A 19,105-nucleotide genomic window follows, 5' to 3' on the forward strand; every position below is an offset into this window, starting at 1 on the left:
GGCTCTTAGTGATCATACCCAGGGCCATGTGCATGTTGGACCACATCCATTGTCCTTCTCTGATGACCATTGCTATTAAATATGTTTTCATGTACGTATTGGCCATCTAAATATCCTCTAAGAGATGTCAACCCAGGTTATTTGCTCATTTCTTTTACAAATATTTATTTATTTACATCCCAAATGTTGTTCCCTATCCTGGTCTCACCTTGCAGAGTTCCTCTCCCTAAGCCCCTTCCCCTCAGCCTCTGAGATGACAGCTCCCTGGTATCTTCCCACCCTGGTATATCAAGTCTCTGTAGGATTATGTGCACCCTCTCCCACTGAGGCCAGATGTGGCATCTCTCTGCTACACATGTGTCAGGGGCCTTGGAGAAGCCCATGTATGTTTTTGGTTGATGGCTCAGTCTCTGGTAGCCCCCAGGGGTCCAGATTAGTTGGTACAATTGGTCTTCCTGGGGGGGTTGTCAACTCCTTGAGCACCTTCAATCTTTCCTCTAACTCTTTCATAGGGGTCCCTGACCACTCCCCAATGTTTGTCTGTGGGTATCTGTATCTGTCTCAGTCAGCTGCTGGGCAAAGTCTCTCAGAGGGCTGCTATGTTAGTCTCCTGTCTACAAGCACAACATAGCATCATTAATAGTCTGAGGGATTGGCTCCTGCCCATGGGATGGGTGTCAAGCTGGGCCAGCCACTGGATGGATTTTCCTTCAGTCTCTGCTCCATCTTTGCCTATTTTTAAAAAACATGTTTTCTTGCTCTTTCACTACTTGAGCTTCTCCTACATACTAGACAGAAACTCAAATAGTATGTATAGTCTACAGTGATTTCCTCCAGCCCACTGATTGTCCTCTACTCTGCTGACTGCCTGCAGCCTTTCAATTTGGTGCAATTTTTTTTATTTGGCCAATTGGCTTTTGTTTCCTGGGATACAGGAAATAGGATAATATCCAGATCATTCCCCAAATTGATCTAAAAAAGAAAATTTTCTTTTATGTTTTCTCCAATAGGTTTTACAACTTGATATCTGGGTTAAAGTCATTTATTTAGTTGACATGTCTATCTTTTTTCCATTGTGTATTTTGGTTCCTTTACTGAACTAATTGACAATAGATATACAGATCTGTTTCTGGATTTTCTGTACATTAGTCTATGTGACTGTTTTTGATGCTAAAACGTGAGTTTTGAATATTCTGAATATAGATTTATAGCATATTTTGAAGTCAATAAGTAGTATACTCCCTCTGGTATTGTTTTTCTTTATCAGTGTCTTTAGTTGATCTGATTTTTTTATATGAATGTAATATTTGCTTTTTTTGCTCCAATGAAAACATTCCATTAGAGCTTTAATAGAGACTGTATTGATTGACGCTGAAAATGTAAGCTTTCTACTGAACAAGTTGTCTGAGTTGAGAGTATCCACCAGAAAGTCAAGGGATAATATTGTTTAGAAATCAGTTTTTAAGTAAAGGTAATCCTATAGTTGACCTAAACAAGGACAGCTGGTCGCCATAATTTGTTCATCGTCTAATAGATTGTTAGTGTTCTTGGCAGTTCAGTAGCTCTCAAAAGAACAGAGCAGTCCCTGCTGCCCTCGAAGGAGCTTGCAGAAACTAGAAGTACATGGAATGGCAGAAACAATGTAAGGAAAAAGTAAGGGACAAGGCAAGAAAACCAATAGCATCATAAATTCTCTTATTTGTAGTTTGACGTATTTTTTCTATATTTACTCAGCTTGGCATTTACTTAATTGTCAGATGTATAAATGTCAAAGGATTTGAAAGCCTAAAACACTATTTCTTTTTTTTTTAAAAATTTTTTATTTTGTGGTGTGTGTGTGTGTGTGTGTGTGTGTGTGTGTGTGTGTGTCTGTGTGAATGTGGTAGAACTATTCCCAATTTTCTGAGAAACCTACAGATTGACTTCCCAAGTGGTTGTACAGGTCTGTACTCTCACCAGCAATGGAGGCGTGTTCTCCCTACTCCACATCCTCCCCAGCATCTGCTGTCACTTGAAGTTTTGATCTTAGCCATTCTGACTGGTATAAGGTGGACTCTCAGAGTCATTTTAATTTACATTTCCCTGATAACTAAAGACATTGAACATTTCTTTAAGTGTTTCTCGGCTTTTTGAGATTCCTCTGTTGGGAATTCTCTAATTAGCTGTGTACCTCATTTTTTAATTGGATTATTTTAGTTTGTTGGTGTCTAACTTCTCGCATTCTTTATATATTTTGGATATTAGCCCTCTGTCAGACGTAGGGTTGGTGAAGATCTTTTTCCATTCTATAGGCTGTTGTTTTGTCCTATTGATGGTATCCTTTGCCTTACTGAAGCTTTTCAGTTGATCTTAGAACCCAAGCCACTGGTATTCTGTTCAATGTCTTCTGTACCAATGTGTTCAAGGCTATTTCCCACTTTCTCTTCTGGTAGACTCAGTGTATCTGGTTTTATGTTGAGGTCCTTGATCTACTCAGGCTTGAGCTTTTTGCGGGATGATAAATATGCATATATGTTCACTCTTCTACATGAAGACTGCCTGTTAGAACATTTGTTGAAGATGTTTTCTTTTTCCATTGTATGGTTTTGTCTACTTTGTCAAAAACCAAGTGCTCATAGTTGTGTAGGTTTATTTCTGGGTCTTTGATTCTATTCTATTGATCAACCTATCTGTTTCTATACCAAGAGGCAGGCAAAATTCCCAGTGGAGGGATAAAGACACCAACCCACCCACAAAACCTTTGACCCAAAATTTGTCTTGTCTACCAGAGGTGTAGGGACATAGATGGAGCACATACTGAGGAAGTAGCCAACCAATGACTGACCCAAACTGAGACCCATCCCAGGGGCAAGAACCAATCCCTGATACTACCCATGATTCTCTGTTATGTTTACAGATAGGAACCTAGCATAACTATCCTCTGAGAGGCTCCACTCAGCAGCTGACCAAAACAGATACAGAGATCCACACCCAAACACTAGACAGAGCTCAGGGAATCTTGTATAAGAGTTGGGGGACAGATAGCGGGACCCAAGAGGACAGGGACTTCATAGAGAGAACAACAGTCATCTATTCTAGACCCTTGGGGGCAACCAGAGACTGAACCACCAACCAGAGTGAGCATGGGCTGTACCTAGGCCCCCTGCATATATGTAGAAGATGTGCAGCTTGGTCTTCAAGCAAATTCCCCAACAACTGGAGCAGGGCCTGACACTAGCTCCATTGCCTGCCTATGGATCCTGTTTTCTTAACTGGCTGCCTTGTCTGGTCTCAGTGGGAGAGTATATGCCAGGTCCTGCAGTGACTTGATATGCCAGGGTGGGTTGGTCCTGGGGCAGGAGTTCCCCTCTCACAGCAGAAGGAGAGAGGGAGGGACTGCATAAGGGGGAAGAAAGGGGGACTAAAATCAGGATGTAAAGTGAAGTGGAAAAATACCCTAAGGAACACAACTTAAGAAAGAAGGGGTTTGTTGGGCTCATAATTCAAGAGTACATTCCATTTGGTGGGGACATCAGGATGCAGGAACTTGAAGCAACAGCTCACATGGCAGCCACGGTCAGAAAGCAAATAATAGTGATGGCTTTGTGCAGCTCACTGTCTCCTGGATCCCAGCTCAGGGGATGAGGCCACCCACAATTAGTAGGTCTTTCTGTCTGGTTTAGCCTTATCAACATAATCCCTCACAAACATGCTCAGAGGATCATTTCCCAGGTGTTTTAGATTCCATCAAGTTGACAATTGAGATTAATAACCACGGCTGTTTTCCCATTGCAGATGTGTGTGTGTGTGGGGGGGGGCTTTTATATTTTGTTGCTGAAATGCCTCATTGTTGTGAATGTACTTTCTTTGGACATAGTTCCTTAAAATTGATTTTAAAATCTTGCCTTTTTTTTATATATAATTTTAGGGTTTTTTTGTTTTTCAATAATTTAATTTTTTCTAATTTTGTAATTTTAATTTCCCATAGCACCTTGGCAATGTTGAAAATAATACAAATACAAAGATGCTCATTTTAACAGTTTATGCATGAGTATGTGTCACACAATTTTGGAGTGGGGGGACAGTTTTGACAATGGAATAAATCTAAGCTATGGACAAAACAGAAGCCAGGTAACTGGTTCTGACACACCATTCCCCCAACATTTAAGAGATATGTCATTCAATGGACACCTGAATCAGTTGGAAAAACAAAAACAGAAAGTCGATGTGGGTATCTCTTTACATTTCTAATCACTGTTCTGTGCTATAGAACTGAAAACAGAATACTTGGCTCACAGCTCACAGACATCAAAGCCGCACCTTTAGGACTGTGTAATGTGTAATAAGACACAACAAATTGTTAGTTTTAAAAATAAAAATTGTTATTTAATAATCAGGTGACTTTTAAGAGAATTCAAAATGTCCTCATTCAGCTAATAAAAACTGAAATGTCCATGCATATTTTTAAAGTCCAGACTAGCTACTTAGCATATTTTAGGACCTTGTAGTTAGTTGCCACTGAGTTTTTCTTTTCTTTTGTTCTTTTTAAAAAATTGACCATATTTATCTATCACTTCTTATGTTGAATAATTTGAAATTTTATCATGAATACCTAGTATTATATTGTGGAGACTCTGGAGTATGATAAATTCCTTAGGAGGAATGCTCACTTTGTTTTGTTTTAATTTAGTAGACTTGAGCTACAGGCTATGACTCTTAGTCATCAGACCAAACTCTATTCAGGTTTTTTCATCATTATCAGGGCCTCTCTGAGTAGGTTGAGCATGCTTGTGGTTCAAGGGTCAGCCAAAGATCTGAACTTTTTTCCAACTCAGTGTTTCTAATTTCCTTTCTCTTTCCAGTGACTGGCTCTTTCCTTCAACCTGCCAAGCTAACGAGACAACAAATTTTCTTTTGAGTTTTATCCTCTCAGATGGTGTCAATCATACCCAACACTTAAGTCAAAAACTGAAAAATAAGAAACACATCATTCCTATCTTCCAAATTTCACTTCTTTAAAAGCTCCCTGGCTTCCTCTGCCCACACACATTCTTCCCTGATTTCAAGTAGTCTTTTTTGGAATGTTGTATTGTGAAATGTGTTCTAGTAGACAGTTACTGAATTCTCTAGAAACAAGATTGACTAAACTTTAAATCTCAGTAAATCTCATAAATGGCACACTATTGTATACAATTCAGCAAAGTTGATAGATAGTATGGAAGGAGACTAAAACTGGCCATCGAGAGCCTTAGTTTTCTCTTTTCCTCTGTACTAAGTTTATGACATCTTTGTTTCCAGCATGCCCATCTGGTTACTACGGACCAGACTGTAAGCTCAGGTGCCACTGTACCAATGAAGAGATATGTGATCGGTTCCAAGGATGCCTCTGCTCTCAAGGATGGCAAGGGCTGCAGTGTGAGAAAGAAGGTAAAGCAAGGTAACACTGTGGTCAGGGTCATGTTCAGCATGTCTGGAGAGAACCCTACTGGTGTAAGTCTTACCCTGGCATGCTAACATCCTCTAGCTATCTCTTACACACACACACACACACACACACACACACACACACACACACACCAAAATAAAACAACAAATAGCATTCTACTTCTTCCTAAGGCTCTGTAGTAGCTTCTTTTCTATTGCTGTGATATGACAACATGACCAAGACAACTTATAAAAGATGATGTTTAATCTAGCTTATGGTTCCAGAGGGTTAGAGTCTCTGATGGCAAAAGAAAGTCTTGGCTATAGATAGTTGGAGTAGCAGTTGAGAGCTATTGTCTTGATCCACAAGGAGGAGGTAGAGACAACAGGGTGGGGTGAACAGAAAGAGGAGAAAACACTGGAGATGTCTCAGAGGCTTTTAAAACCTCAAAGCCATTCCCAGTGACACATTTCCTCTGACATCTTCTAGACACCCATGCCAAACTGGACACCCCTCTCAGAGATCCCAACCTCTAATATAACTGATTCAGATGTCCTCTTCCTCTTTGAGCTGTTCCCCTCTCTTTAACCGAAAATGTTTAAGAGACTTTCTAGGAAATGCGAACTAGAACACTAACTTCTAATCCTGACACTCTTAATCCTTCTCAAACAGTTTCACAACTTAGAGTGAAACATCTGAATCGATGGGGTCATTCACATCCACACGAGCACCGGTGCCTCAGAGTACCCTCACTTCTGAATAAACCGAATGCCTGCTGAGATCTTCATAGACATACACATAAAAACACTGGAACACATAAAACACCCGTGCACATAAAATATTAGACCTGAGGAGCATGTAATACAGATTACAAGGGTAAATGTGATTTAGGAAGAAATACATTTCCAGTTCAGTCTTTGCTCAGAACAAGGCAGCTAGCTTAGCTTTCTGTCCTTTTGACGAAATAGCTGAGAAAGTCAACAAGATTGTCTATAGGAGAGATCACACAATATAACAGGACACCAGAAAGATTGACGGACAAGACTTATTCTTTTGAGGCTAATCTACTTTGGAGTGACCTACCTGCGCTCCTGTGAAGACTACATCAATCTTTCCTGAGGGCATGACCCAATCACCTGACTGTCTGACATAGAGGTCTCATCTATGAAAGCCTCCACCACCTCAAAACACTGCCATGTGAAAGGTCAAATGACCAGGACAGACACCTTGGAGAATACGCTTAAACCAAAACCCAATGATGCTAACATCTCTGTATTTAGTTATGATCAGACATTTCTTTTTTGGTTGAAGACCTTGTACTTTAATTAAAAGTCAGTTAATTCTCTACAGTACAGGTACTAGGCACATGAGTTCCTGACACCATGTTTGCTTTTGTAAATACTGGGAAATTTTTATCTTCGCTCAATATGGCAGCACCATTTTTTATTTGACTGTTGGCTAGAGGTAGCTTTGGGAGAGTTTATCTTATGTCTGTGACATAATTGTGTATAATTTAAATAATTCCATTCCTATTATTTACAGATCACTTACAGATTTCTCAACTAGTAAAAGACCTCATATACGTCCATGCTGAGGGCCATTTTGTTGATGAGAAACACTGTGTGGCTGTTTCTTGAGTTGAGGAACTTGATTATTGATTGATTGATTGATTTTATAAATCACTTTAAAAAGCAAAATGGAGATTAAAAACTAGGTTGGGAGGTAGAGTGTGGCTTTGATGATCATTTTATATTGAGGTTCTTCCTCGATTTTCAAGTCTACTGAGGAAACACAGCATCATGGCAGAAGACCATGCACTTTGGGTTCATGTTATTAGACGCGTTCTCACGACCGGCCAGGAAAGACGCAACAAACCAGAATCTTCTGCGGCAAAGCTTTATTGCTTACATCTTCAGGAGCCAGAGTGCAAGAAGCAAGAGAGAGAGAAAACGAAACCCCGTCCCTTTTTTAGGAAAGTTATATTTCGCCTAGGACGTGTCACTCCCTGATTGGCTGCAGCCCATCGGCCGAGTTGACGTCACGGGGAAGGCAGAGCACATGGAGTGGAGAACCACCCTCGGCATATGCGCAGATTATTTGTTTACCACTTAGAACACAGGATGTCAGCGCCATCTTGTGACGGCGAATGTGGGGGCGGCTCCCAACATCTCCCCCTTTCCTTTTAATAAGAGCAAATAGGCCACCCATATTAATGAGAGTGGAGATAGAGGTCAAATCCCCAGTGTGTAGGTAAAGGAGCCATGTACAGGATTAGCTCTTAGGCTCACAGGCTTTTACCCAGAGCAACCCTGACCTGCTCCCGTGTCGTTTTGCCTGGGGGAAGGGAACTAGGACACTGAACCTTCATGAAAGATGACATGTCTCCCTAGAATAGGCTCATATATGCCGCAGAGCCTTTCCATTGCAGTGCTTAGCCGTGCAACTCTCTCGGGCTGCTGAAGCACACTCACTCTATCCCGTGCAATGAGTCTAGCCTCGTGAGATGTAAGAGCTGAGTGGCCAGCGACCTATTGCCTAAGCATAGATAACCATATATCAGGGGGAGCTCCATGTTCTAGTCCTGCAAGCGCCTGGGCAATAACCACCTTGTCTCTCCTAGTTTGGGCCTTAAGCTTACAGACCAATCAAAGAAGCAACACTAATCCACAGCAAAGTGTATCTCCAAATAATATTAATCCCACCCATTTTTTAAAGAAAGAAAATGCTGAGGAGATCCAATTGGGTAATCCTTTGGTCAGGGACAGGTCCAAGCGCGTGGAGTTGACCTGAAGTCTCAATTCCCGAAGGATCTGTTCAAATTCAGCCATCCAATTCTGTAACATATACTGAAAAAGACTTTTTGACAAATTAGCTGCCCTAGTAAATTTAACATACTGAATGGAAGTAACACACAATCCCGGAAACTTTTGTTTACATCCCAGCTGAGTTATTTGTCATAATACATCTAGTTGTATCTGGACAAGATCTATGAGTTGATTAACCAGCATGAGACCTCTCTGTATCTTGACATTAGCTGAGGCCTGTTTATCTATGACTGTAGTCACTGAGGCTGACAAAGTGTTAATGGTGTCAGTCATCTGGACCTGTCCAGACAGAGCCAAGGCTGTCTGAATTAAGGCTAAACCCAGTTCCTAGTTAGTGGTAAAAAAGCAGGAGAATACTTGAGCATTATACATCACCGTCATTGGGAGTGGAAATGTCGACATTATCCCCCAACGCTGCTCTCTCTTTATTATTGACGCCCTGGACATCACCAAGACGAGGGACATTAGTATTCCCTTGGTCGGTCTGGATTTTTCGGGTGAGTCTTTCTGGTATCCAAAATGGGTTGTCTTCATTCTGTGGGAAAACACAGATAGCTCCCCTGGATCTTATCAAAATAGGATCCGGGCCATACCATTTATTATCAAGGACATTTTTCCATTTAACCATCTCATTGGGCCTATCTGGCTCTGAACAATGACGTTCAGCCGCAGTATGGCCATGAGCATCAATATTTAAAAAATTGAGTGTAAAGAGTGCCAAAGACACAGACACTCTTGGTGCTCGGGGTACAGTCTCCTCAAAATTTCCCCTCTTCTGTTTTATAAGATAGGCTTTGAGGGTGCGATGCGCACGCTCAACAATACCCTGTCCTTGAGGGTTGTATGGAAGTCCAGTCAGGTGGGTCACGTCCATCTGACGGCAGAACTGTTGAAATTTTTGAGACGTATAAGCTGGTCCATTATCAGTCTTAAGGAGTCTGGGTTTCCCCCAAGCACTCCATGCCTCAAGACAATGTTGAATCACATGTGAGGCTTTTTCTCCGGTTAACGGAGAAGCAAACATGATGCCAGAACATGTGTCAATGGACACATGGAGATATTGAAGTTTTCCAAAGGAAGAAACATGTGTAACATCCATTTGCCAGACCTGTAGAGGTCGAATACCGCGTGGGTTAATTCCCACATGAGGAACTGGCAAGAACTCACAGCAGCTTTGACATTGAGTAACAATGTCACGGGCTTCTTTTCTTGTCAAGGAGAAACGACTGCGTAATGTTTCAGCCGTCACATGAAAATTGTTATGAAAATTTCTTGCAGCCTCTACCGGGGATGATAGGGCAGCAGCCACCACTTTAGTGGCCTTATCTGCCAAATCATTTTTCAGAGCCATGGGGCCAGGTAGGCCTGAATGGGCTCTAACATGAGTAATATAAACAGGAAATCTTCTAGATAACAAAACTAATTGTATCTGCTGAAAAATATTGGCAACTCTACTGGAAGGCTTAAAATCATTTAAGGTATGGAGGTGATCTCTTCTTATCTCTACCTTTTGGGGCACAATCTTATCTGGGGACACCACAGAGCCCAAGAATTGTCCTGTATCAGAAATTTGGACCTTTTCTGTGGCTATCTGTAAACCCCACTGACTTAAAGTTTTAAGTAGAAAAGGATATGCCTTTTGTAGCATGGTAAGGTCTTTATGGCACAGGAGGATGTCATCCATGTAAAGGAGCAAAATTAAAGAGGGGAATTGTTCCCTCACTGGCAAAAGAGCTTCTTGTACATAAAGTTGACACATAGTAGGACTATTGGACATTCCCTGTGGTAAGACCTTCCATTGATACCTCTTATCAGGTTCCATGTGATTAATAGAGGGGATGGTAAAGGCAAATCTGGGCCTATCCCTTGGACACAAAGGTATAGAAAAGAAACAATCTTTAATATCTATAATAATTAAATTCCAGCCACGTGGTAAGGCGGAAAGTACAGGGAGACCCCTCTGTACTGGGCCAAATAAGTTCATTTGCTCATTAATGGCTCTGAGGTCATGGAGCAGTCTCCACTTTCCTGACTTTTTCTTAATTACAAAAATTGGAGTATTCCAAGGTGAGGTAGAGGGTTCAATATGGCCTAATTTTAATTGTTCCTCTACCAGTTGAATCACAGCTTCTAGTTTTTCAGAGGATAGGTGCCATTGAGGAACCCACACTGGGTCCCCTGTTTTCCATGGTATGGGTCGTGCTGCCCCAATGGCTGCTAAGGAAAACCCAGACCCTGTCTGTCTTGGTTTCCATTAGGTGAGATGGGCTCTATCCTTCCCTGTTCTTGATGTCCTAACCCTTTTCCTTCTTTATAACCCATCTTTGCCATGATATTTTTTGCTTTAGCTGAATACCCTCCCGATGGGGCGTTTTCATTGGACAAAATAAGGCCCAAATGCTGCATAATATCCCTTCCCCAGAGGTTAACCGGGAGTGGGAGCACATAAGGTATGAATTTCCCTTGCTGTCCTTCAGAGGATTCCCACGTCAAGGCAACGGAGCTTATAGTGGGACATGATTGATAACCTAGGCCCTGTAATGAATGAGATGACTCTGTGGTGGGCCATGCTTTGGGCCACCAATGTGTAGAAATTATACTTTTATCTGCTCCGGTATCAAGGATGCCTTCAAACTCTTTTCCGTTGATCTTAAGGCGGAGCTTAGGTCTATCATTTAAAGATACAACCAAATAGGCAGAATCATTTCCTGAGGAGCCCATTTTCTTTATCTCAGGTCCTGCAGATTTCTCCCTGGTATTATCAGGGAGGAGCAGCAGCTGAGCTATCCTATCTCCTTTACTAATAGAAAAAACGCCCTTAGGGCTTGAGCACAGGACCTGTATTTCAGGGGAATGTTGACAATCCATAACTCCAGGGTGGACTACTAAGCCCTGCAAGGTGAGTGAACCCCGGCCGAGAATAAGGCCCATGGTTCCCGGGGGCAAGGATGGTATAGGCTCCACCGGCACCGGCTGAATACTCATTTGAGGCATTAATAGGAAGTCGGAGGCGGCACGCAGGTCCACCCTTGTGGGTCTTCCTGGGTCGCCTCTCTGACTGCTTCCTGGGTCCTGACGAACCGGTTCCCATATCTTTGAGGGCCCTGGGACCGAGGGCCCGATGACCCGTTTTTTGGCACATCAGTTGATTGACTATCAGGTGGGGGAAGGACTCTGCCCTTTATATCCCTCACAGAGCGACACTGGTCAGCTCTATGATAACCCTTGCCACACTTAGAGCAAAGAGTGAGAGTCCCTCCCTGTTTATCTGGAGCTCTGCAATCTTTCTTAAAATGCCCAGGCTTTCCGCAATTAAAACATGTCCTCTGATCATTTCTGCCCATGGAGCGGTTCTGAGATTGGAGGATGGCGGCCGCTAAGCCTGCATTGGTGAGAGGTCCCCCAAGCTCTCGACAGACCCTGAGCCAGTCTTGTAAGCCTTTGTTCTTTCTTGGGGCTATGGCCGCTCGGCACTCCTTTGTGGCTTGCTCATAGATTAGCTGTTCTATCAGAGGCGCAGCTTGCTCTGACTCTCCAAAAATACGCTCTGCTGCCTCTGTCATTCTGGCCACAAAATCTGAGGAGGATTCCTGAGGTCCCTGGACAACTTTTGTTAATTGACCAGTGGTTTCACCTGCTCGGGAGAGCGCCTTCCAGGCCCTAATAGCCGTGGAAGAAATCTGGGCATAAGCTCCCCAATGGTAGTTTGTTTGATCAGCAGAATAAGCTCCCTGACCCGTTAACAAGTCAAAAGTCCAATCTCTCTGCTCTGGAGTCAAAGCAGCTGCGTTTGCTCGGGCCTGCGCTTGTGCAGCTTCGTGCCAAAGCGCTCTCCATTCCATATATTTGCCCATACTAGGGAGAGCGGCTTTTACAACCGTTTGCCAGTCGGCAGGAGTTAGTGCCATGCCGGCAAGCCTGTCTAACTGCACCAAGGTAAAATTAGCATTGGTTCCGTATTTACGGACCGACTCGGCAATTTCTTTAATTTGTAAGTATTCTACCGGAGCGTGGACACGCCCACCCTCGGCTCCTTCAAAGACCGGAAATGCCTGTTGTATTTTCCTTTGTTCCTCTCTGGGAATGAATGAGTCTGCGCACTGCCTCTCTGCGCAGGGCTGACGCACTACGCAGGGCGGGGACTCCGCATAGGGCGGACCTTGAAGCCGACTGCCCTGAGGCCAATCAGCAAACTGGCCTTTGCCAGCCGCTTTTGGCTTCCTTAACTGATTAGCTAGCACTTTACCTGGCTGGTACCCTTTTTTCTCATAATGAGCTGCTTCTTCCTCCCAGTCTGTTTCTTCAGAGGAGAATTCTTCATCTGCTTCAGAGCTACTAAGAGCTGGCTCCCCGAGCCCATCCAGCGATGAGCACAGGCTCCTTTTCCTAGAGACCTCCGCTAATTGATCTTTCTTCTTTTCCCTTTTTCCTCTTTTTCTTCTAATCTCTCTCCAGGTATTCCTACCTAACCTTAACTTTTCCTCGGGTTCAAGACCCTTGGAAAGGCCTGTATACTTATTTTGTGTACCATATTTCCTCTTTGTTCCTACTCTCTCTCCCCGCTTTACTTCTGATAGCTTGTCCTGAATTTCATCTAGAATCCTCCCTGCCTTAACCACTTGATAACATGTGAAAAGGAACAAAAGGGCTCCTAACACCAGAAAAAATTCAAGGCCAAACATATTCCACTTTACTTCTGATAGACTGTCTTGAATTTCCTTAGAAAGTTCAAGATCAGACTTACCTCGTAAAGCTGTACTCACTGGTACTCTCGTTCCCCAGCTGAAAAGTTCTGAATTCATACAGTTGAATCCTTCTTAACAGTCTGCTTTACGGGAACCTTTATTACCGCGACCCGCAGTTCTGGTTCTGGAATGAGGGATCTTCCTTGCGCCAGTCCCGAGTTTTTTCTTGTCCCGGAATTCGGCACCAATTGTTATTAGACGCGTTCTCACGACCGGCCAGGAAAGACGCAACAAACCAGAATCTTCTGCGGCAAAGCTTTATTGCTTACATCTTCAGGAGCCAGAGTGCAAGAAGCAAGAGAGAGAGAAAACGAAACCCCGTCCCTTTTTTAGGAGAGTTATATTTCGCCTAGGACGTGTCACTCCCTGATTGGCTGCAGCCCATCGGCCGAGTTGACGTCACGGGGAAGGCAGAGCACATGGAGTGGAGAACCACCCTCGGCATATGCGCAGATTATTTGTTTACCACTTAGAACACAGGATGTCAGCGCCATCTTGTGACGGCGAATGTGGGGGCGGCTCCCAACAGGTTCAGGAAGACCTGGGTTTGAGTCTAGGTTTTGAGGCTCAGTCCCTTCTTCTGTAAAGTAGAGATATTAATAATACCCTCAAATTTATTAGGCAATGATAAATTAAAGTAGTTAAAAAGCTCTCACATAGAGTAGGTTTTAGTCTCTTTTTCTGTTGCTATGATACGATATTCTGACAAAGGCAACTTAAAAGAGAAAGGGTTATTTTAACTCAGAGTCCAAGGTACTTCCCCATCATGGTGGGGAAGTCAAGGTAGCAGGAGCTGAAGAAGATGGTCACATTGCAACCAGAGTCAATACCCAGAGAGCAATGAATGCTAGTGCTCAGCTTGTTGTCCCCTGCTCAGCCTCCCTAACAGGGAATGTCCCAAGTGTGTCTTCTCACACCAGATATCCCAATCAAGACAATCTCTTACATATATGTTCAAAACCTGATCTTCCAGATGATTGTAAATTTTGTAAAGTTAATGACTAATTTAACCATAGTGAGTGACTACTAGACTAGCTGTTGCTTTTATGCTGAAGATTACACCGCATTGTTTTAATTTTTATTTTTTTTTCAAATCTAGGCAGGCCAAGGATGACTCCACAGATAGAGGATTTGCCAGATCACATTGAAGTAAACAGTGGAAAATTTAACCCCATCTGCAAAGCCTCTGGGTGGCCACTACCTACTAGTGAAGAAATGACCCTAGTGAAGCCAGATGGGACAGTGCTCCAAGTAAGAACTATTCTTCAGTCCATCTGCTTAGCACCATAAGATGGTTTCACTACAGCAGTCTGCCTCTGAAAGCTGGGTTTTACTCCAGGGCTTAACCCCTTCCTGGGTGGTGTGTTGTCATCTTTGATAAGTGCCATGATGCACTTATCAAATGCAGATACTGACTTGCTGCAGTCTCACTAATTTTCTCTGATTGGGCAGTGCTGTAATGATGGGTTGGGAATTTGCCATCACAATGGGGTTGTCAGACCTGAGTGCCAAGGATAGCTCCTATCCTACAAGACAGTCCAACTGTGTGCACTGAACTATGTACAGGTCAGATGATGTAAGACCCTCATATTATCTCCTCTAAATCCTACATTAAGAAGAGCAAGGTGGTCTAGGGAACACACAGGGATCTTGAAACCCATGAATGAGTAACATACTGTACTGTCATGGCAAAGACTTTGTAACATATTGAGAAATATATGCTCATTCCAGACATTAGGGTTTTTTTTAATTGAAAAGTATTTCTTTTTTACAATATATTCTGATCGTGGTTTTCCCTCTCTTGTCTCCTCCCAGATCTTCTCAACTGCCCGCCCATCTAACTCCATGCCTTCTTTCTCTCTTTCTTTTTAGAAAAACAAAAACAAAAACAAAACAAAACAAAACAAAACAAAACCAGGCCAAAACAAACAAACCAAAATAATACAAAGCAAACACGAAGAAAAAAAAAACATAAGAAACACATACCCACTCAGAGATACACACACACCCACAAAACTCATAAAAACACAAAATTGGAAGCCATAATAGACCAGCAAAAGACAAGTATGTAAACAACAACACTCTCAAAACAAACAAAAAATCCAAAGCATTATGAGCAAAATTTCAAACAATTAATTTGCTCATAATGCTTTGTTTAGGTAATTTTTGTCTTGGCCATTGTCTTGGGTAAGGTTTTATTGTTGTGAAGAGATAACCAAGACCAAGGCAACTCTTATAAAGGCAAACATTAAATTTGGGCTGGCTTATATTTTCAGAGACTCAGTCCATTATCATCATGGTGGGAAGTGTGGCAGCCATAGTGCTGGAGGATCTAAGAGTTCTACATCTTGATCTGCAGGCAACAGAAGTGGACTGTTCTCTACAGGTAGCCAGGAAGAGACTCTGAATCACATTAGTCAGACTTGAGCATTCATATGAGACCACAAGGCCCTGCCTCCACAATGACACACTTCTTTTAACAAGGTTATGCCTCTTCCAATAAGGCCATGCCTTCTAATAGTGCTGCTTTCCATGGGCCAAACATATTTTAACTACCACAGTCATCTTCTGGACAAGGCTTCCCTATAGTGTAGTTTGTATACCCAGAGGGGCTCTACTAGAGAAAACTAATTTTTCCTTTGAAAGTAGTTGTCAATTGGAGATAGCTAGGATTAGGGATGGGAGGTGGTGTGTACATCCCCTCTCAGCACTAGGATACAATCTGAATGTTCCAAGGTGTCTCATTCTCTGTCCTGTTGTGAGTCTCTATATTTGTTCCCATCTGTTGTAGGAGGACCTGATACTGGCTGAGTGAAACACTGATTTATATGTATAGCAGAATGTTGTTAAGAGTCATTTTATTATTATGTTTCTTTAGCAGAGCAGTGGTTCTGATTTCCCCCTTGGTCTATGGCCTATTTAGTCTCAGGTTTTTGGCCATCTGAGCAGTGTTAGGCATGGGTTTCATCTCATGAGTTGGACCTTAAATCCAATCAGAGAGCGATTGGTTACTCTCCTGACTTTTGTGCCACTATTCTACTACCAGCATATCATGTAGATAGGTACCCATTGTAGGTTGAAGGATTTGTAGCTGGGTTGCCATTACCATTCTTCTCTGGTAGTATACAGAGTATCTTTCTGTACCAGGGACACAAGTCATTGAGGGGTGGAGGCTCTAGGTAGATGCCAGCTTGACTTTTCCGTATTCAGTGAGTAATGCAGGGGTTGTCTTCAGCCATAGGGCCTTATCAGTTTGTGGAGAGCAACAAATACTCATGGCAATAGCCTGGGTTGTTTGTGGGTTTCCATGAGTCCCCTTTGGCCAATAACTTGATTAGATATAACCTAATATGGGCACAGGCTGTTTCACTTGGTGGCAAGAGAGATCTATTTGGGCCTTTGTCTCCCCAATCAAACATTCTATTCAAATATTTTTCATGTATTTCACATATGATTTTCATAGTGCTATATGAGTTTGCACATCCAACCAGCAATGGATGAATCTTCCCCTTACCCCCCTTTTCTCCATCATAAGCTGTCAGTTGTTTGTTTGAGAATATCCTAATAAGCTTCTACAGTTGTAGGCTTCTATGTGATCCCTAAAATGGCCCTTAGTTTTAGCTGTTCCCCTACCAATACCCTACCGCCTCCTTCCTCTCCCTCTCCATTTAATCATCCTATTCCAATCCCTTCCCATCTCCCCATAACTATATATGCTATTTCCATTCCCTCTAGTCCGTTCCTCTTTACCCAACATCTGTGGTTTTATGGATTATAGCCTTCTTTAAGAGCTAATATTCACAAATGAGAGAATATATACCACATTAGCGTTTTTGGGTCTGGGTTATCTCTCTCAGAATGATTTTTTTTTATCTAGCTCCATCTATTTACCTGCAAATTCAATGATTTCATTTTTTTTTAGAGCTGAGTAATATTCATTGTGTAAATGTCCCATATTTTCCTTATACATTCTTCTATTGAGAGACATCTAGGCAGTTTCTAATTTCTGGCTATTGTGAAAACAGTAGCAATGAGCATGGATGAGAAAGTATCTCTGTAGTAGGATGAAATATTCTTTGGGTTTATAGCTGGATCTTGAAGTCGATCTATCCCCAGCTAACTGAGGAATCATCACCCTGATTTTCATAGTGCTATACAAGTCTGTACTTCCAACCAGCAATAGACAAGTCTTCCCTTTACTCCACAGTTCACCATCATAAGCTGTCTTTGATGGAGAAGACACACCTTAACTGTGGATGGTCCTTATCTAAAAATTCCTTTTCCATTCCCATGTGCTGAGTGTTTCCCCATAGTTCCCATTTAGGGTATGGTGAGACTGTGGTCCAGTCCTAGACTGTGAACACACAGTTTCCCTGGTGTCACTTACTGAAAAGACTGTCGTTGTTCCATTTCCTATTTTTAGCCCTTAGTTGCAGATTAGTTTGCTGTAGACATGGGGTCTGCTTCTCAGCTCTTTATTTTGTGCTTCTTAATCTCATGTCAATGCCACACTGTTTTAATCACTAGAGTTTTGCAATATACACAGAAATTGTAATGACTCTTGCTTTTAGATTTTGTTCAGTTTTTCTTTGCTGTCAATTAATTAATATATGTGTCATCCTGTGTGTGTATATGGGTATATGTGCACTGCATAGGTACAGGAACCCACAGAGGCCAAAAGAGGGTATCAAATCTCCTGGAACTAGAGCGACAAGTGATTGTGAGTGCTAGGCATGGAACCCACGTCGTTTGAAGGAGCAATAAATGCTTTAACTTTGGAGCCATCTCTACAGACTCTTTATGGTCTTGTTATTATTATGTGGGTTTTTCAAACATAAAGAGTTTTAGATATTAGGAGTTTCACTGGTGTTTTTATAGAGAGTACATTGTTTACTTTGGGTGGTATAAACCATTTTAACAGTGCTTGTTCTACTTAATCATGAAGACAAGATATCTCTTCACATCTTTTACCAATATTTTATACTGTTTTTAGTATAACAAATTTTTACACCTGACTAAGACTTCTAGTTCTATATAGAGTAAGAATGGTAATAATGGGATACCCTTGTCTTGTTCCTAATTCTAACGGAAATAGTTTGTGCTTTTCCCTCATTTAATATAATACCAACTACAATTTATTATGGATAATTTAAATTTTTTCGTATGTTTCTTCTATTCTAAATGAAGAGATGTTGGATTGTGTCAAAGGCGTTTTCTATATCTAGAGAGGTAGCTGCATAATTACTCTCCTTTAGTGCCTATTATCTATAGTTTTTTTGTTTTGTTGTGTCTTTACATGGTTGAAGTATCAGTAGTTCTAGCTTGGTAAACAGAATCTGGTAACAGTTCTCCCTTGTCTATTTTATGGGACTCTTTGAAAAGCTTCAGTCTTAGTTACTCTTTGAAGGTTTGGCAAAATTCACCAGTGAATCCATCTGGGCCTGGTCTTTTTTAGATGGGAGACTGTTTTTTATTATTATTAGTAGTAGTAGTAGTAGTAATAGTATTACTATAGTAGACATGCTTATTGTGTGTCTGTTTAAGCTATTTCATCTTGGTTTAATTTTCATAGATTATATGCATCTAAATAGCCATATATTTCTTTAAAATTTTCTAAGTTAGTGGATGTCTTTATGTTCTATTGCTGTGAAGAAACAACATGATCCCAGCAACTGTTATGAAGAAAAAGTATGTAATTGGAGCTGGCTTACAGTTTTAGAAGTTTAGTCCATTCTCATTATGACAGGAAGCTTGGAGGGACACAGGAAGACATGGTGCTAGGATGTCTACATTCCACTGGAGTCCACAGGCAGTAGGAAGAGAAAGACTTTGGTTTTGACTTAGGCCTTTGAAAACTGCAAAGCCTACCTCCAATGATACACTTCCTCCAATAAGACCACACATCTTAATTCCTCTCACATAGTACCACTCCCTGATTGCTAAGCATTCAAATATATGAGCCTATGGGGGCCATTCTTATTAAAATCCACAGTGAAATATGTATTTTAAAGAAAGACCTAAATTTTTTCTTCATTTCTTTTGGTGTCTTTTGTAATGGTTCCTCTTTCATCTCTAATTTTATTTTCTTGAGTTCTCTCTTTTGGTTAATTTGATGCTCTATTTTGTTTACA

At 41.7% G+C, this 19,105-nt stretch overlaps 1 protein-coding gene across 4 annotated transcripts in view; it reads left to right on the top strand.

The window, feature by feature from the left end:
- Window positions 1-19,105, top strand: part of Tek (TEK receptor tyrosine kinase) — a 135,891-nt gene that overhangs the window by 66,925 nt on the left and 49,861 nt on the right. For 3 of the 4 annotated variants that reach the window (NM_013690.3, NM_001290549.1, NM_001290551.1), the window contains 2 exons: window positions 5,278-5,406; window positions 14,074-14,225. In NM_013690.3, coding sequence (NP_038718.2) covers window positions 5,278-5,406; window positions 14,074-14,225 — 281 coding nt within the window. Of the gene's footprint in view, window positions 1-5,277; window positions 5,417-14,073; window positions 14,226-19,105 lie in introns of all 4 variants that reach the window. The other variant, XM_006502930.3, reaches the window with a different exon arrangement.

This window comes from Mus musculus, chromosome 4 (genome assembly GCF_000001635.26).
Source record: "Mus musculus strain C57BL/6J chromosome 4, GRCm38.p6 C57BL/6J".
NCBI lineage: Eukaryota > Metazoa > Chordata > Mammalia > Rodentia > Muridae > Mus > Mus musculus.